This window comes from Pollachius pollachius (assembly GCF_949987615.1).
Source record: "Pollachius pollachius genome assembly, chromosome: 10".
Taxonomy (NCBI): domain Eukaryota; kingdom Metazoa; phylum Chordata; class Actinopteri; order Gadiformes; family Gadidae; genus Pollachius; species Pollachius pollachius.
The window spans coordinates 12,228,271-12,249,164 of record NC_136943.1 but is presented as its reverse complement, the minus strand read 5'-3'; the positions used below and the strand labels follow the sequence as shown (position 1 = coordinate 12,249,164).

General features: G+C 44.7%; 1 protein-coding gene across 1 annotated transcript in view; it reads left to right on the top strand.

Moving 5' to 3' along the window:
* The window catches only part of ablim3 (actin binding LIM protein family, member 3), a gene marked incomplete at both ends in the record, with an annotated part of 43,607 nt that overhangs the window by 4,709 nt on the left and 18,004 nt on the right, over nt 1-20,894 (top strand). The window contains 5 exons of the mRNA XM_079744907.1: nt 333-364; nt 3,675-3,818; nt 15,286-15,469; nt 18,613-18,728; nt 20,312-20,438. Coding sequence (XP_079601033.1) covers nt 333-364; nt 3,675-3,818; nt 15,286-15,469; nt 18,613-18,728; nt 20,312-20,438 — 603 coding nt within the window. The remainder of the gene's footprint in view (nt 1-332; nt 365-3,674; nt 3,819-15,285; nt 15,470-18,612; nt 18,729-20,311; nt 20,439-20,894) is intronic.

The window sequence follows — 20,894 nt, the reverse complement described above, 5'->3', positions numbered from 1 at the left end:
TGCTCACCGGTTGCCTCCTCCGTCCTCCACTTCTTCTGTGCGTGACCTTGGCTCTGGTGGGATCGCACATTCAGACCGTGGCCCCTCCCTTTCTCCGTAGACTGACAGAATACTATATGGGTGTTTGATGTCACTGGGATTAATTGGGATGATTAATTTTACTTCAATCCCAAAAAAATAATCTGAATGATTATGGTTCTCTACAATTCTGGTTCTCTATCATTTAATTCCGTACTATGGTTTCCCGCTCGTAGAGAGATTGGGAGGGGCTGGGGGAGGGCGGGGCCTGTCACGACCCATCTTCTCACACCCCCATGTGAATAATCTCCCAGCATGCTCTCCTCATCTCTTCAGGGGCCCTCAGGTCAGGGAAAGGGTGTGTGGGTGTGTGTGTGTGTGTGTGTGTGTGTGTGTTTGGAGGGCAGGGGGAATAGCAGGAGCAGCCGCTCTATGCATGAGGACATACTGTTATCAACCCACCAACACTCTCACACACACACATACTTTAGTGCCACAGGGGAGGGCCACCCACAGGTCTAGAGTCAGTGCTTAACACCTGTGGACCGGTCGGCTGACATTAGAACAGGGTGAGTCAACACCCTGACCGCAGGGGGGGTGGGGGGTGAGGCAGGATGCTAGTTTTAAGGGCTCGCTAATGGGCTCATACAGGGAAGAGCTTGGCGAGGTTTAGCGTGTTTTGAACACGCTGGCGCAATTAGGCGGTCACGTATTGCCTTCAGCGTCGTGCAATGTGGAGAATGGGGGTCTGTCGTTATTTGTGTGCGTCCCTGTCTGTTCTGTATTGAAGTTGTTGCAGAGAATGACTTGTTCTAATTCCTATATACGATTCTTTTGTGTGTAGGCTTATACCCCAATTACCAGATTTTGATCAATCAAATCTAAGGATTGCAAAAAAAATACTGCAAAGGCTGTGGCAGAGGGGGCAGGGTTAAAGGAAGTGGAGGAACAACGCTCCATCGCGTCCTAGGACCACTACAGGACTGTTGCCTTCTAATGGGGTTTTTCTTTACACGCAAGATACACACACACACTACACACATACCACACACACAAATGCTAAATATGCCACGCATTCACCACACACTACACAGTACACACAGCACACACGCCAAAGCCTGTGTTGTTACCCAGTGGCCACGTCAGTAAATGAGCAGATTACAGACCCTCATTAGATGAAATCCTCCTGGGCTGCCCTGCTCCAAATACAAGGCATTCAAAATAATTGGCTTTGTTTTTTGCTGCTGTAGTAACTGTGCATATATAACAAGGTCAGTGTGGTTAATATAGCATTGGACGACCAAGGGGATGTGTACCATGGGAAAGGTTTGAAAAGCGTTGTTTCGAGAAGGACTGTACCATTGTCTGGGTTGTGCTGTGTGTCTGCATAGGTGTTGACAGTCCACAAAGAGCTCTGCTGCTTCTCACCATTATTTTCGATTATCTTTCCTTCACACCTGATTGGTTCGTTGCTGCTCATTATTTACCTGACCTCACAGTTCAACACTGGGTCCCCTTCTTGTTGACTTTTATACACATGGACACGTCACTCACACATGCACAAACACACACACACACAGGCAAAGACCCACACATACACAAAGTTCTGTTATATGTGTATGTAAGGATGATGTGTGTGTGTGTGTGTTTACGAGCGAGGTATGTTTGAGTTGTGTTTATGTTTGTGTGTATGACAGTGAGGTGTGTGTGTGTGTGTGTGTGTGTTTGTTTATGCGTATAGCTGACCGTATATGAGTGTATGTGTGTGTGCTGCTGGGTTATGGCGACCCAGTGGCGCTGCCAGTGCCAGCATGTGTGTAAAACAGTGTGCTAATAGAAACCTGTGTGTGGGATGTTGGGAGTGTTGAAGCGAAGCAGGCGCACGCATCTCCCAGGGCCCACCACCATGCACTGGCGAGGACAATAACAGCTGGAGTCATGTGCACATTCTCTCCTGTGCCCACGGTGGATGGACGCACTGGTGCCCATGATGCACAATTGACGTTTTGTTTCAGCCCTCATGGGCACAGTGCAGCTAGATCATTCGAAAAACATGTCAGTTGTCCCTGATCTCGCCCGGGGCATGGAGAAGCTTCTAACTACGGACTCCATTATGAGTCAGTGGTTTTCAAGCTGTGGGTCAGGAACAATAAATGATTGCCGCACTTGGGATGGCAACAATTAACCCCTTTGTTGAGTGAAACAAATGTAAAATGTATGTATTTGCCACATCCATATTATCTGTATAGAAAATGAGATTATGGAAAATTGAGGATTATCTCCCTTTCTGTCACGGTAATGATTATGGCATAGCTTATTTTACTGCACAAAATATTGGGTGGGGGCAAAGCCACAGGTGGATCCTGGCATGGAAGGTTAGATCAAGCTAAGCAGGCTGGCTGCCCTCTGGCTGTATCTCCTTCAGCGGTGGGGGGAGCACTCTTGTGGGACGATGGAGCTCAATATTAAGAGGATGTGAATACAGCTGCTTCCATTATATTGGAAGGATGGCACTAATCTTCTGTAGTAGTTAATGGCTGTTAAATCAATCTATACAGTATTAAGCAGAGTATTAAGCTCATTTATCGAAATTAATATTTTATTTTCCATGAATGAATTACACTGAAAAACCTTTCAGATGGGAATCAAACACCTTAACGACGAGATTACCGTTACCCTCCTCTGTCCAAATCTTACAGAGGCTCCGATCCTCTTGTCTTGATGAAGTTCGCGATGTGAGCAATGATAATGTAACCGATATAGCAGACTATATTTTGTATCGTCAAACGACTACTCTATGTGGTGCTCCTGAATCCCTGTTAGGCAGAGCGATGTGTGTTCCCGACTGGCTGAGATTGCATTTCACGCCCGCGGGACGAGTCTGACAAGTTAGCTAATGTGTACAGAGAGAGTAGAGGAGACCCATCCTAACCTGACACAGCACTGTTGACTCGCATGAGTGGGCGCGTGAGTGCGAGAGAAAATAAAGTGAGCGGGCGAGCACACCGAAGGTTTATAGAGGTGTAAAGACTCACGCCTTGAGCGCCGCAGTTGACAGAGCTACAAGCATTTATCATATTGCCTCAAATCCAGAGAGAATATATCGTTTAATACACTTTTTACCTGCAAAATACCAGGGTGCGGCAGCACGCACAATGGCTGGTATTTCAAATATACACACTGTGTGTAAACACAATATACACACATCCGATAATTTGATGTTCGGTGCATGGTGTAAGTGACAGTTATGCGCACCTCTCTATGTCTCTATCGAGGCCGACAGATATTCAGATTAGTACTGAGGAGAGGAGCTGTGGAAGGTTGAAAGCTCTAAGAATATGATTATGTTCATTCCATGAGTTTCATCATGCTCAGGTGAAACAATAATAATGAAACTATTTGACAAAGTGATAATGTGATCTGAATAGTATCTTCTCTTAAGAAGTGAGCCATCTTGTGTCTATGTTATTGGAAATGGTTAACGAACAATCTAACAACATGGGAAATAAGTGCACAGATTCTCCGTTGCTTACTCCATTACGTTAAACGTAAGATGCTCAATGTCGCTCGGACGCAAACATTTCTCAATGGTCACTCTTTGAACATAGATTGCAATAATTACATGCACTTAATTGCATGCCTTCTCTCCTCTGCAGGAACCCATCAGCAAGGCACCGCTGCCGGGGGGCGCGGTGGCAGCTCTGGACCAATCAGGTGCCAGCGTTGCCGGGAGGTGTGCAAGGGGGAGGTGGTGCGAGTTCAGGACACCCACTTCCACGTCAAGTGCTTCACCTGCACAGGTAAGACAGGAGTACAAGGAATTGTTGGGAAACATGAAAGAGGATGCACGGTGCTATCTTGGGGGATGGTTGGTTGTTGTGTAAAGGTGCCCCAGGGCTGGGGTGGTCTTAGCTGAGCTGCCCAGTGTTTTTGTTCTGGGGGGGAAATAAAATGAATGGTAGCCAATGTCTTTCTGACGTCATTTTGCTCCAGTTTCACATGCTCTCTCTTTCTCTCACTTATTCTCTCTCCCTCACCATCTATCTCTTTGTTTCTCTATTCCTCTATGCTTGTTACACACACCGGCACACACACCGGCACACACACCAACACACACACACACACACACACACACACACACACACACACTTGTGAATGCGCAAAAACACACTCACACGCGGGAACACACAATCACGGTCCCCTTACACAAGCACACTAACAAACAAACGCACTCACTTAAAAACCCACTGGTTGAGGGAGCCAACACAGTATTGTGCCAGTGTTGGGGGGATTGTAGTGGATCAGAGGAGCTGTGCAGGGGGTCTCTGAACCACCAGCTGAGAGGATTGTGTCTCTCTTGTACTCTGTGGCCTAATGAGTCCATCAGGGCCAGCAGAGGACTGCTATAGCTGAGACAACCTGCAGAAACACACACACATCGCTGTGGCAATAGGTGCAATTATTGTAATGCATACATTATTTAATAAATACAGTCTGTTATCAGGCAAAGCGTAAATATGAACTTCAAAGGTTGCAGTTATTAAATATTTAATGAGTGCATGAGTGCAGTATAGAGCAGAGTAGAGGAAATCTATAATGCAGAGTGGCAGTTTTTTTTTAACAACTGTTTAATTCCAATGAATGCATTTTCATTTCAGTCCTATAGATATTTACAGTGCTACAATCTCTGCAGGGAGAACTTCTTTCAATGCTTACCTGTCTTGGAAATGTATTGATATTTCTATTTCTGTTTTTACCATTTGAAAACAAACAAATGTGTTCTTGCTGCCAGTCAATGCTGTTCAGTGCACAGCTGGTCCAAAATCCATGACATCATCCAAAGCCTGCTCATCAGAGACATATTACATGCTCTGTTAGCACATAACTGTAAGCACACACATGTTAAACATCGGTAAACAAACAATCACAAGCACATATGCAAAAGGAGAACAATGTACACACGTACACACACACATGCATGCACATGCACATACACATGCACATACACATGCACATACACTTGCACATACATGCACATACAAAGTGGTTATGAGAGGTTGCTGTGGCAACGGTGTGAAGGGGCACATGCCCTGGTTGGTGGTTATTCTCAGCATCACTATAGTTCCGCTAGCCAATAGGAAGGCTATATTCTGTGTCACAGAGGAAAAAGAGGGAGAGAACATGAAAAGAGAGAGAGGAATAGAGAGAGAAAGAGAAGAGGAAGGGAGGCGGCTGTTTGTATACCCTTACATTAAATTACGTGTTTAATTTGGTCCATGTAGCAAGGCTGCGTTTGCTTCCCCTGTCCATTCAAATATGAGTTTTGTCAAATCCCCACATCATCATCATCATCATCTAATCCATCCCTTACAGAGACAAAAGAAAATGAAGGTCTCTATAGTGCCCTCTTATTCCTCACCCTTTTGATTTGCAAGAGCACTGGTCCACCCTGACTCAAGCCATGGGACCAGCAACCTCCAGTATCTTGTTTCCGATGATGCCCTCTGGTTATATTGGCACTTACATGTAGTATATTTCACATGCTGGAAGCAGACACACAAACGATTAGCAGAGACCATGAGTTAAATCGTATGTGTTGCGCTATTGTTATTGTTGATTTACTATTGTAAGTGGTGAATCCTCTCTCACGGGGATGTGGGGAAATAGTGGTAATGTCTGTTTGAGGAATTACAGTATTTTCTGTTCTGGGGATTTGGCCAGGGCTAACTGCTAACATCCAGTTTACTGACCTTGACAGCTAATATTGTTTCTGAATCCTTCCTCCTTCGCTGTGAGGTATTCTATCAGTATTCTTTGTTCTTGTTTTTCTTGTTTGTTTCTTTCTTTATTTCACTCTTTTTTTCAAATGTGCCAGTTTATTTACATTTTACTTTGATAGGTCAGACTCTCCAAATGTTTGAGTCCAGTATTTAATACTAGTATTCATATGGCTGTAAGATATTGACAAGCAAGGCACAAATTTCACTTCCCGGCCAGCTGAAGCATCTACTGGCCTAAATTTATTTTTTGTGACCCTGGTAGCTGACAATAGTTCTACAATCAAAATAACTGATCACACACACACACACACACACACACACACACACACACACACACACACACACACACACACACACACACACACACACACACACACACACACACACACAGACACGCGCACACGCGCACTCACACAAGCACACCCATATCTGATCATGCTCCTCTCATTTTGTCCCTACTATTTATCAACTCCAAGTAGCTTCCTATTGTAGAAACGTTAGCCATTAGCATCACTTGTTTCCAATGCGTTGGTTTGAGGAATAACAGCATGCTAATCACTGGTCATTAACCTCTCATTTAAGACCATTATACAGCAGCAGCAGTGGCCAATTACAGCCTGTGGAAATAAGGGAGAGCTCATGAAGTCAGCCCTGGTTGGAAACAACAGAGAACCCAGCAGCCATCATTGACAGATTTCCATATCAAGTGGCGGGGGCACTGTTCAGAGTCCCCTGATGTAGCAGCTACAGTGCATGGTAGCAGCTCTGCTAACATGTGGTATATGTATGATATGGGGTGTTGTATTACACCAGAGGGGCTGAATCAGGCATATCTGGCTCCTGACACACTGACCACATTTCTGCTCCCCGCCGCAATAGCCTAAATTGCCCCCTTTACACTCCAACAGTAATAGTATAGCAGTCGACCCACATATACAGAAACGTATCCCTGTCATTTATCAAACCACCAATCTGCTCGCTGGGCTTGTTAATTATTGAAGAGTGAAAGCAGATTTTTTCATTGGGAAAAAAAAACGACACAAAGCAGAAATAGAAAGACAAATACGCTTCGCTTGCTTTGGTAAACTAATGGAGTCTGCTTTGGGGATGGAGTTGTGACCGGTTCTGACCAGAAAATTCAGTCTTTCGCTGCCGTTTCTGGCACTGATGACCTCCGTCTGCACAGCCATCAGCTCCCATCACTCTTGCAGTGAGTTGATGACCTCACCACTCCATTACACTTACACAAGTGAGAGATCAAGATAGAGTGATAGAGAGAGAGCAGGAAAGAAGGATATAGAGAGATGTAGAGATAAAGAGTGAAAGAGAGAGAGAGAGATATAGAGAGGTATAGAGATAGATAGAGACAGAGCGAGAGGGGGATAGAGAGAGTGAGATAGAGAGAGAGCAAAGACAAACAAAGGAAAGGAGAGGGAAAGTGACCTATCTAGGATGGAGAGAGAGGGAGAGCGGAAGAAAGAGGAAAGATAAAGAGAGAGGGACAAAGAGGGAAAGGTAGCATGGAAAAAAGGAAGGGGGTGGCAGGGAGGATAAGGAAGGGGGGGGGTTCAATGAAGCCGGGCTTCCTGTAGCTATGGCAACCACTGCCACGCTCGTCCAATCACCACGCCAAGAGCCCGGTTGCTAGGGAGACATTCCGGTGGAGGAAAGGGCTCCGGCGGGAGGCCCTCAGCAGCACTTTTCTCCCCCCGCGACACTCCCGGATGTGTGGGGTGGGACCCCCCTCCCCCCACACCCTGTTTGTCTGGATCCTGGATCCAGCATCCACATCCTTGGGGACTGGTACACATCAGCACTCTGCTTGTTATCTGGGAGCATGATTTTATGTTGGATTTGATGATGTGTGAGTATGAGAGTGTGTGTGTGTGTGTGTGTGTGTGTGTGTGTGTGTGTGTGTGTGTGTGTGTGTGTATGTGTTCAGGAGTTTAAGACATTAGCTCTGAGGTGATTACAAAAGAAGTGTGTGTGGCACTGGTATATACACACCCACCCGACCCCACAAACACACCAGCACTCTAGGTGAGCAGGATAATTAGTGGGGATATGCATTTCTGGCAAAAATACTGTTCAATATTCGCTGATGAGTATTCAAATAATATTCGAAAATCAGTCAATCAGGAAACCCCTACGCACGCACGCACGCACACACACACCTCGTATGCATGCACACACAATGACACAGGGAAAGGCTTTTATGATTTGTATGAAATCAATCTGTTTATTTCAACAACTGCGCCATCAACATTCAACATCAAAATGATTTCAACGTGGGCTTAGGCAGATAGGCCTACATGCGCCGAAAACAAATCGCTATTTATTTTACTGAACACAGCCTGCATGACGGTGAACTAGACACGTTTTCAGCGTGTGGTTGTGTGTGTATGCGTGTGTGTGCGTGTTTGTATGTGTGTGTGGTTGGTGGGTACACCCAGCCTGTCTGGCCCTGAGTGGACCTTGGCATCTGGTGTCCTCAGCCAGCCAGAGGGGCCCTACCAGGCCACCATATGTCCCACAGCAACCACCTACACACTGACTCACAGCTCCTACTTAAAGGGCCCCTTCCGTACCACCAGGTGTGATATTTATTGGCCATTAAAAGCCATTCCAAAACCCTTCCCTATAGTGACATCCCACGAGGGAGTGTCCACCAAGACTTATGATGGATAGCTCAGCCTGCCAGTTGGTGCCATCCACTGGGTAGGCTGGGAGGTTCATCTATCATACATCTGGTTAATAGACATCACACCTGCAGGAAAAATAGGAGCTCTTTGAAGAGCCACATACAGATTCATTTGGTTGATTCATTCAGAATTGTGTGCCCATAGACCCTTAAAGGCACTGGTACTCTTTGTTCTGTTTACAATTTGCTCCATACTTTCCACACACACAAATAAACTTTTTAATCTTATAGATACCCGTATCAATGTTCCATGTATCTCGGTGCGTATCAAAATGGGTTTTTATCTGTATGAACTGTGTCTGAAGACCCAGCTACTGTACTTTGGGCCGGTGGAGGAAGCTCTTTATTTTCTCTGACAGGTCCTCGCTGAGTGATGAAGTAGAAGGAGATCCATCCTACCTGGTTTTTTAGGCTCATGGAGCGCGAAAGTAACAAAAGTTATATTCTGGGACAAATTGTATACAACCGTGATATACCATTCTATCCGAAAAACGCAGATCACGACTGGGAATATACACAGTATAGCTTGGTTTTTAGTCTCGGTGTGTGCGAGTGTGTGTGTGTGTGTGTGTGTGTGTTTCCCGGCAACATACACATAGCTTCTGAGCTAACGAGATTGGCATTAGCAGCATAGTGTTGACAGCGGCATAGAAAGGATTACAGGGGACAGGCAGGCTCCTGCGCCCGGCTGTACAGAGACGGCTAATTCACCTAATTGCTCGTTATGATGAGCTAACAGCTATATAATAGGCAGTGTGGTGGGGGAGGAACATGTGACAGTGAAGGAATGACTGATGTTAATCAGATTAATATGTCAAATTTAACCTGTTGTGACTCATTTTGTTCTATTTTCTTAGTGTTGCGATAGAAAGTCCTCAATCCGAAAAATCAACACTTTATTGTTGTCACAATGTGATACATACGCTTATAAAGTCTCCTGCTGTTTTTCGGTCTTCCGCGCTGAAGAAATTTTTGGATAATGATTAAGTTTCGCTGGAAACCAAGCCACCTGCAAAGTAAAAACAAACTAAGGCACATCCAATTATCCAATCCAATCCACTTTAATAACAAAGCCTGTGTACGAATTATTTTCTAGGTTTCAGGAGAGGAGAAGATGAACAGAGGAGAGGAAGAAGCCAACAGAAAAAAAGGGCGTGGCTTGAGATCAAGTCGGATGCAGGGTGGATGAATTTACGGCGGGACAGCGAATGAAAGAATATTATTTATGATTTATGTTTTATTTAATAGGGACAGATACAGTGTACATAGACAAACTGAGAATACTGAGAACACTGAGAATAGTGCTTATAGCGGAGGCTGATTTGCAACACCCAACCCTAGAATGGCTTTTGTGAAAAAAAAAAACAGCGAGATGCAATGAAGCACAAGGAAAAAAGAAAATAAGTACCACAATATACAATAAAACACATTAGTAGTAACATAGCTACAGACAACTAGACATTAGTACATGGCCCGATTGTAGAGCCACTCTATGGATTTAATTACTTACTGCTTGTCCTGGGACCAGGTGGTTAAACCATAGGACTGATGTGAAAGCATCATGGAATTTAAGTACAGCAAGGCACATTCAAATGTCAAGCAATTTCTTATCATCTTGAAACAGCTGAGGTTAGCCTTAATCATTTTTAAAATCTTTTAGCATGACTTTTTCAAAATATAACTGAATATCTAAAATCATCCCTCAATACTTCACCTCTGTTACTTGTTCATGGGATCATCGGGGTACTGGTATTTTAGGGACGCAAGCCCTGGCCGGCACTGAGCAGAGAATTTTAATTGCATCTGCTTGCTGAAGATAAATACCAAATCATTCAGCACCCCCTGTGGAGGGCTAATCAGTACATTTATAATGACCACAGCTGCACAGATGCCAGCCTACATGCTAACCTCTAATCAGCAAAAAGAAACTCATGCAGCAAAGGAGGGACAGGAACGTCATCTTCCCACCGACTCCTAATTAGTCTCCAACACTGGAAGTGATTCAAATAAAGATAAAGATCCCTCAATTAGCAGATATGATGTTTAGTCCAGTTCAGCAAACGTAAGTGGATGAATCCATCAGCAGGGTTCGAATCATGTGATCTGAAGTCCAATCAAATAAGCTGTCCCTGGTTCTTCTCGACTAAATATTCTAGAATAACCAAGCAACCAGTCATTACTGTTTGAATGAGTGAGTGTGGTGGCATTGAATTTTCGTTACATCATGTGAAACCCTCCCAATAGGTGACATTTACATTAAAGTTGGCGTTTGAGAATTTTGCCTTGCTGGAAGTTTTTTCCAGCAAGAAGCTGAAGTAAGCGACTTAGAAGTGAATGGACTGTTTATGCACAGGGTTATAGAACAGGCTTGACTAGTCCTGCAGGAGTAGCATGGGTTCATTCCCACACCATATGTTACCGGTTGTGTGTTGGCAATCTGTGCCAAGCCAAGTCATGTCTCTCACATGTACCCGCAGTCTGAGCGTCTGTCCCCGCCCAAACCCTTGCTGTGCAGGTGACTGCAGTGCTAAAGGGTGGAGCAGCTGAGAACGGATTCATGGTTAGCTTACCAAGGAAAACGTTGATGTTGTTTGTTGTGCTAACAAACCAGCAGGATTTCTTTTAAATAAATATTTCAGGAGATGTTTTTTCGATATTGTACAAATGTACTCTAACCCTAACCCTAACCCTGAGTCTAACATCCAGCAATACAAACTTAAAATGGCAAAATTGTGGTTGCTAATTTAGTATATCACAGTTTCAGTTTAAATTGATCTACATATTCTTGTGTGAAACTTCTGGGTTGCGATGTGTACTGGTAGGAATTTAAGGGTTGGCATCAATGATTTCACTTGTTGAGTTTTTCTGAATTACAGAAAACAGTTTTCAGCATCTTTCCCGACCCATGTGATTCATCCAATGTTGTTCATCTCATCTTATTCATCCCGTGTTATTCAAGAGCACACATTCAACTCACCTCTGGCATTATTACAGAGGAAGAGAGAATTAAACTAACTAAGTAACACCAGAAGCTGCTCACCAGCGAGATTTGGGGGCTCTGCTGTCTCTAGGGCAACTGGGGAAGGTTTAAATCGCCTGGCAACCGGGAAAAGGGGGCCGTCCTTCAAAATGGAGTCAGCCAATCATCCGGTCCGAACACACACAATGTGATTAGCTGGAACAGGTGAAACATTCCGACTGCCCATCCAATCCGGCCGCACGATACCACTTGGCTGGCTGTGCTCTGGCCTTATGCTAATGAGATGCATTAGGATAATTGAGCTTATTCCAGATATCTGCCAATCAACCTGGGTAGAGCTTGAAAGCAAGTCATTTCGGGAGCGAAAACGAGTGCAGACCGGAGACATCGATCGGAAAAAAACAAAGGAAGGAAGGACAAAAAATGAAAGAACAACACAAAGCAGTAAGAACTAAGAAATGAAAGAAAGATAACAAATGCATTCAGTTTTTAAGAGACTTTATAAACAGAATGTTTTCCACTCTTCAGAGACGGAAGGTTTTCTGCTTGGTAAATCTCTTTATAGACTTGTGCCTATTTCCTTGCCCTTGGCCTGCTCCTCAGTGACAGCGTCAGATAGCATGTGATTTGAGGGTTCCGGCTCCTGCGCTCCCTCCTCCCAGTCGCTCAGAACTGGCTCATTTTGAAGTCAGCGCCATTGTTCCTTTGCTTAGAAAATGTGTTTATTCCTCAAATACGAGCACACACACACACACACACACACACACACACACACACACACACACACACACACACACACACACACACACACAAGCCCAAATACAAACCAACCCCGGACACACATCTGCACAATTTCTACATCCCCACTAAAATCACAACCAAAATTCACGAGGCTTTTTTGCTTCCTCTGCACCCAACAGCCATTAACCCCCCACTGCCCGAACACACCCCTCCAATCAGACCTCTCACATCCCCCTCCCACTTCCCTGTTCTGTTGGTTTGCCAATGGCCCGTCACTGTGATAAAGATCCGTCATTACCCGGCACCACACACCCTGTCACATTTCATCATCCTATCCCTCCACACACACACACACACACACACACACACACACACACACACACACACACACACACATACTGGACACACACATAGGGACCGGACACACACACACAGAATGGACACACGCACGCACGCACGCACGCACGCACGCACGCGCGCGCACACACGCACGCGCGCACCAGGCACACGCAGCAGCAGTGTCCAACACTCACCAAGCGGAGTGATGCTGCCCTCCCCCTCCCTTTCCTTTTTGTGCAGCTGAGATCGTTTAGTTTGTTTAGTTAGTTGGTTTGTTTTTTTAAAACCATTGATCTTTTATTACACCATTAAATCCATACGCTTTGGCTCATAAACACACAGCCATTAAATTAGCCTTTTTTGAAGGCTGGCCCGTTTGTGTGTGTGTGTGTGTGTGTGTGTGTGTGTGTGTGTGTGTGTGGTCAGTGTGTGACTTGGTCTGTGTCAGGGAGTTGAATTATGTTTAATTGTGGAAAGTTAGAAAACTAAGTGTAGTCTGGTACAGTTCTTCTCCATAAATGCTGTTATGGGTCTATTTTTTACACAAAACACATTGGGTTTAATAGGTGTTATACTGAATAAAAGAAAGAAAGTCTTATATCAAAATACATATATCAATGGGTTTCTTAATGAAATAAACCTACCTTACCCAGCATTTGAGGCATGAATGACAACTTATTAACTGGGTTAGAAGCTACATCATGATATTTCTGTTTTTATCACTTGCCGGTGTTTGGCATTGTCGTTACTCAATCTGATTTAGTAGAGGATTGGGTCTTGTTTTGTATCTACTGCAACCATTAGAGTCCTGATGCCCAGCTTCCGGATTTGCCCCTGTCGTCATAAAGTCTTAATTGCAGCGATAAAGACAATTTTCAAATAATAAATGCATGCAGCAAATTGACAGACATTTATTGCTTTTCCGGTTATGACAGGAATGCAGGATCAATGCAGGGCTACATGTCTACCTGCATACCTACTCTGAAGAAGACAGAGTCCTCACCTTCCAGCCAGTTTGATTTTGATGTGCAGACATCATATACCCGACACTGATCTGTCTCCATGGTAGAGCTCCCCCTGGCTGTGCATGATGGTTTAACAGCTGGAGGGATTAATGTGGTCAGTGTAGTCGGTCTGGATGACAAAAATAAAGGAGCAGTGGGAGTCAGCAGACGTAGGTAATCAATGAATGTCTTTAAATTAGACTGCCAGACAACACAGCTTACTCATTCTCTAAATGCCTCCCCTGCTCCCACTCCTCCTCCTCCTTACCTTCCACCTCCTCCTCCCCCACTTGCTCTGCTAAAAGTGTGTTTTATCTGTCTATCAGCCCCCCAGTGTTTCTCTCTTTCCTTATTCCTTCTTCCTCCCACGCTTATGGTCTGCTGGTCTGGTGTGTGTGTGGCTGTGTGTGGGTGCGTTTTTTTGTGTGTGTGTTTCAATGTGTGTAAAGAGGACTTGACCTTCACATGATGCTATCAGGCCTAAGGTCATGGCTCCTGTGCCGCTAGCCTCATCCCTCCAGAGGTCATAAAATCCTCCAGCTCCTCCCTTTCTTCCCCATACAGTCATGAGGGGAAACAAGCCCTGCCACACAGTCTGCTGATCCATTACATCAGACCTAGTGATCTGCACCCACTGGGATTGACTTCCGCTTGCAGGGGCAGAATGCGCTTGCGGTTGGGCCGTGTTGGCGTAAAGTAGCCTGTAGTTGCACACAGACGCAGACGCACACACACATGCACCCTCAGACAATATCCATGGACACACACACGTCTGTGTCACAAACACAAACACACGCACACACATAAACACCCACACACACCATCGGTGGACAACACCCACACCCACACAGATAATCCAGTTGTCTGTAAACGCCTCAAACGCCTCACCATTGATATTTAATGAGTCAGTAGTCTGCCTGTAAAACGTGTTTAACGGCTGATATTGCCATATCTCCCTGAAAACCAATGCAGTGTGTTGGCTCACTGCCATGCCAAGTCAATCTGCTATGGGCCTGCAAATTTCGGCCGATACAGCAAACTGACACTCGACACTCAAACACACATTTCTCAACCTGTAATGGGGAACGGGTGTGTTGTTTGACAAGGCAAGAAGATGGAAATCTTATGAGCAATGTCCTCCTTTGAAAACTGTTAGCAGATTTTCTGAATAGCATGAGACAGTGAAGGGTAACAGGATAAATGGGCGGCATGTTCAAGTAATGGCCATCTTAATGGAATTAACTGTAGTGCTGACTTCTGTTTTTCATCCACATCTGGAGCCAAGCAAACACACGATACTAAACACTTTTCTACTCCCTTTGCCCTTTATCTCTTTTTTTCTCTTGCTCGCTCTATTTTTGGCTCTCTCTTTCTCTGTCTCTTTTACTTTATCTCTCTCTTTCATTCTGTTTCTCACTCTCTTTCTCTTTCTCTCTTTATCTCTTACTCTTCCTCAAGAGAATGAGGGATGCTCCGCTGAGCAGATTGACCTTCTGTAGACAGCGTTAAATCTAATTACGTTAGAAAAATATTTAGGATTGACAATTTCTATTGTATTCACTGTGGCCTAATCTGGCGTCGTCTGTATTATCATTTTGACATTTTTGACTTCTGTGCACTGCTGAAACAGCTTAATTTCACACACACACACATCACACAATATCAATCAATCTGTTTTATTGACCAATCTCCCGCTCTCTTTTCTCTCTTTTCTATCTCTAGTGTGCAACTGCGACCTGGCCCGCTCTGGATTCTTCCAAAAGAAGGGCGAGTATGTGTGCACGGCGGACTACCAGAGGCTGTACGGCACCCGCTGCGACCGCTGCGACGGCTTCATCAGCGGGGAGGTGGTGTCCGCACTGGGCCGCACCTACCATCCCCGCTGCTTCGTCTGCAGCCTCTGCAGGTACAAAGCCTGCCCGCACGCATGCACACACGGGCATGCACGGGTCCATGCGGTGGTGCGTTGTGGGGGGATGTCGCCAATGCACTAAATCATGCTCGTTTGCACTTTTCACTTTCGTTTGCATCTACACGCCTGCGAAAAAGATATGGGGGCAGTGCATATCTTAAAACCCACTTGCTTAAACATGCACTTTACTCTTAACAGAAGAGGTACTGTCCACACTTTTGAAAGTTAAGTATTTATGGCCAGAAGACACAATTTGAGCCACGTGTGACAAAAACCAATGATGCCTTTACAGATAAAACATAATTCACATTTGTATTTTTATATCTATGTTGAGATCAAACTTGACCTTGCAACATTTGTGTGTGTGTGTGTGTGTGTGTGTGTGTGTGTGTGTGTGTGTGTGTGTGTGTGTGTGTGTGTGTGTGTGTGTGTGTGAGAAAGACGTGTGCATTCCTGGGTACTGTAGAAGCGGCTTATTTATGTTTATATGGTAATGAGGCACAGAATTGGCCAGTCATTAAGGAAAGTGGCTCCTTAGAGATTAGAAAGGGGAAGTGGGGTGCAGGAGAAGGAGAGAGGAGATGAGGTGTCAAAGGAAGTGATTTATGAAAAGGGTGACTAGTAGAGGCTGAGCGTGCAGTGTTTTGTCAGAAATACACAGTTGATTTTGGACCACTGCGGAGGTCAAGACTATGAATTTAATATTCATACAGCTTTCAATAATTGTTTTGTCTGATTTGACATGTTAGATATATACGTAAGGTGTTTACTATTTGACATTGTGATCTCAGCTATCTGTATATTTAGTTGAAGCAATAATGGATGGTATAAAGCAGTTTATTCACCCCATCTTCATCATTCTTCTGTTTGTCATTGAACTCCACCAACAATGACAAATCTTTCAGGGTCACTATCACCTACGTTTGTTTCTGTTTTGTTTATAGTTAGAATAAGGGTAGCATAGTAGCAGCTTGTGTAAGCGCTTGCAGCAAACTTTCATGTTTCGCATTGAGCACTGGTGTTTCTCTAAAACCATCTGCCCAAACAGAACCACATGGGCGTGCCTCTGAGGCCCAAAATAACCCCACTCCTGTGGCTGGGACAGGGCTTGGGCGGGGTAGGGACGTAGAACTACGACAGTCACATTAAATATGTAAACCGACTGAATTTTTTAAGTACTGAGGAAGGCTGACAAGGCAAGATGTATCAAGAAAGGGCAAGAGCTACACACATTGACCCAAAATTCAATCAAGTACACAACCACACACAGCGACACACACAGACACACACAAACAAACACTGTTTTCTCTGTAGCATAACAACTGCTAATGCAACATCTGTGTCATCTCTGGTCACATGCAACAAATAAATGAATAATCAAATTAAAGTCATGTGTAATGATTATTGTGATCCTAGATAACAGTTGAACGCAGACCTTTCCAAAGAGACCTGAAAACCTTTTCAATGAATGTCCAGGGAAGCACTCGAGTGAAACATGGACACTGATATATAATGATGGCTCAGTTAAACAAAAACAGAGGTCTTCTGCTGACATCAGTTTAGGGACTTAGAAGAAAACAATATTTAGTTAAACAATGAGGGGCTTTCTGTCAAGTAATAACCAGGGACCATAAATATTACAGTTGAAAGGTCAGAGACAGAGACACAATTTAAATGGGATCTCTTAGTCTTTGTCTTTGTGTTATTTTTGAGGTATACATGTAACATACAACAAACACACATACAAAACACACACACACACACACACACACACACACACACACACGCACACACACAGAATACAATTGTTATTTATACTGTTTCTGTGGCCAGTTGAGAATGGCTGAGCAAATACCGAACAAATTAATATAATGAATTGCATTTTTTAATAGATTTGGAAAAAAAAGGAATTAGCACATATTTAAGCCCTAACTTGTTCATGTATACACTTCTAACACTTGTTAATCATTCAATACTCATAAGGTATGTATATGCATGCATCTGTGCATGTGCATGTACGTGCACAGTGCACACACACCTACTAGCTTCCACGCGCCACCACCGTGCGCTGAGTGTGTGCTCCGCTAGAGTCTCTCTCCAACTCCCTCGGGGGCTTGGCAGTGGAGCGGTGGGACTAACAGGATTACAGCCTGCTAGGTCCCCTTAAACAGCCCTGCCTAAGCCTTTTAGCTTCCCCATTCACGCTGTTAACCTCCACACTCAAAAAGGAAAATCAATCCAGCCTCCTCACAAAAAAACACCATGGAAGAATCACTCCAAAACAGACAGACCATTCAATCGTAATGTGCTTGATCTAATCCCATAGAAGCTGTTTGACTGTCAACAATCTGGAGAGAGAGACAGAGAGGGAGGGAGAATGAATGAGGACGAGAGGGAGACTTTGTGTGTGTGTGTGTGTGTGTGTCTAAGCATATGTGTGTGCAATTTCTGACATGCATGTTTGTTTGTGTGCATGCATGTGTGTGTGTGTGTTTGAGTGTGTTTGTGTGTTTGTTTGTGTTTGTATGTGATTAGCTCTTACGCCGGGTAATGTCGGCCATGACCAGGGGATGCAAGCCATGTTCTGAACCCAGGGGGTGATGTGTATAAAGCCTTATCCAAGGGGAGGTCATTCAAACACAGAGCCTGTTTTTTAGCAGAGCCATACAGGGACTACCTCAGGTCTATGGCTCAGTACCCCGCCTCCACTGCCTCCCTAATAAACTAGCACTGAAGCTAGTGGGCAGGCACCTGCCCCATTATCACCTCTTTAACCAGGCTCCTACGCTGAAGGATACATCCATTAACCCTCCTATCCCCCTTGTCTGAGCAGGCCTGTTGTTTAGTTTGGGTCCATACACACTGTCTGGCCGCGTTAGCGAATAGCCACGGGTGTGACCTGTCTCCCAGTTTTGTTTCAGTCCCAACCAACCTTTGTAATTACTGTAAGCACTCTGAATTACCACAGTCTTTATTATACTGCTTTGGGCTGGTTCACTGGTGTGTGTGTGTGTGAGAGTTAGGGTTTGGCTATGTGTATAGGTGTGTGTGTGTGTGTGTGTGTGTGTGTGTGTGTGTGCGCGTGCGCGTGTGTGTGAGTGGGTGTCTTTTGACATTTTTTCTCTCTATGTTACCAGGAAACCCTTTCCCATTGGAGACAGAGTGACCTTCAGCGGAAAAGACTGTGTGTGCCAACAGTGCTCACACACCCTGGTCAAACCAAATGAACCAATCAGGATCCATGGACCCAGTCGTAAGTCCCATCTTTAAATATATAAGTAGCCACAATATAGGATTCAACAATATAACAAAAATAATTTAGCAATTAACAATATAGGAATCACCAATATTTTTCAACAATTGTCACAGTAATGAATTTACTTTTTTCTTCAAACAAACGTCCTTAATTAGCATAAGTGCAAGGTAGTTGCTGTTAAGAAGTATGCCTTGTAGTGGCTGCTGGTTGATTGCAGACAGACGCCAGACTACTGTACAGTAGCAGTGCAGAGCAGTTCCCCTTACGTTTAGCATATTTAACCTCAACTGCTCCCATCGGCCTTATTCACCTAGCGGTCATCTTGGTTCCATCTTGGTTCTGAACACTAGATGGGCGGGGAACTGAATGCATAATTCTGCTTTGTTGGCATTTGCTTTAGCATTTACGGTACAATTGCTCCCTGCCAGTTCACTCATGCGTTTCAAAACAATCTCAGATGCAGTAGAGCCAACCGTTTACCTTTTCCAAGTGGAAAATAATGATTATAAATCAACGTCTTTCCAACCGTTTGAATTGATCATTCAAAGGCGGAAAAGTGGGGTAATTCAAACGATTTATGTGTTCAGGGTTAGGGTTTAGGTTGAAGGGTTGGTCAAAATGGAGACGTGACTGTGGACCTATTCTGTTCATGGAAGAGAAGAATGTGTGGTGTGTGTTTGTGTGTGTGTGCGTGTGTGTGTATATGTGGTAGAGTGGGCGAGAGAGAGAAAAAAAGACAGTGAGTGCATGGTACACATTGAGAGAATCAAAAGGGTGTCAATGTATGTGACGAGGTGTTTCAATCAATGCTCCGGCTCCATTGCCGTTCACCAGATATTTCCCCCCCCCCCATCCCCTAGCTCCTCCAGTCCATCACGTCTGGCAGCACTTTAGGTTTAGCGAGCGACTGCTACGTGTCTGCATTACGTAGGCTATTGATTAGGACTACTGGACTGTCAGAGGAGGAGGAGGAGGACGACTGAAATCTGCAACACAGTAGCTGTTTAACAGCTGCACGGGTCACCAAGTCTTCCCCTGTCTCATCCCCATCTCTTTGTTATATTTTAATTGGCCTCCTCTCCATCTTCTCAATTCAATTTAATTAAATGTGTCTTATTGGCACGTGAAAAATCGATATATTGCTGAGGCTGATGAGCAAAGCTGAAATAAGAATGTATAGGTTGGTCGACTCTATCTGTGCTCCAGAGGCCATGTATCTGAATTCACTGTAAATTACTTTTGATTAAAGTGTCTACTGAATCTAAAATCGATGTCAACAAGATTAAATGTGACGTGCTCTCGCTCTCTCGCTCCCCCCATACTTCTCTCTCTCCCTTTCCCCCCCTATTTCTCTCTCTCTCTCTCTCTCTCTCTCTCTCTCTCTCTCTCTCTCTCTCTCTCTCTCTCTCTCTCTCTCTCTCTCTCTCTCTCTCTCTCTCTCTCTCTCTCTCTCTCTCTCTCTCTCTCTCTCTCTCTCTCTCTCTCTCTCTCTCTCTCTCTCTCTCTCTCTCTCTCTCTCTCTCTCTCTCTCTCTCTCTCTCTCTCTCTCTCTCTCCCCCCCCCCCCCCCCATCCTCCCAGACTGTGCGGGGTGTGGGGATGAGATCAAGCAGGGCCAGTCCCTCCTGGCGCTAGAGAAGCAGTGGCACGTCAGCTGCTTCAGGTGCCATACCTGCAGCATCGCTCTCACTGGGGAGTACATCAGCAAGTCAGTCTGCACGCACACACACACACACACACACACACACACACACACACACACACACACACAGATAGTCACAAATTTGTGTGCACAATGCAAGCACGCATGCACACATACACGAACACGAAGACACACAGTTATCCACCCTCACACACACTCAGTAACACACATACACATACACTCGAAAATACACTCTCACACACACCCACACACTCACACACGAACACACACACATGAGCACCTTACCCAACAGCAGCAGACACGCTGCAATAATGCATGCATAGAAACAAGCAAAGACACAAGTGCGTATACACATACAAATGGGTATACAACTTTGTTGTTGCACATACACACACAGAGGCCTGGACACTTGACCTGAAGAAATTCATTGCCTTATATACCAACATATAGGACAACTTGTTTTCCCTCTTGCAGTAAATTTGAATATATTGCTGTAAATGT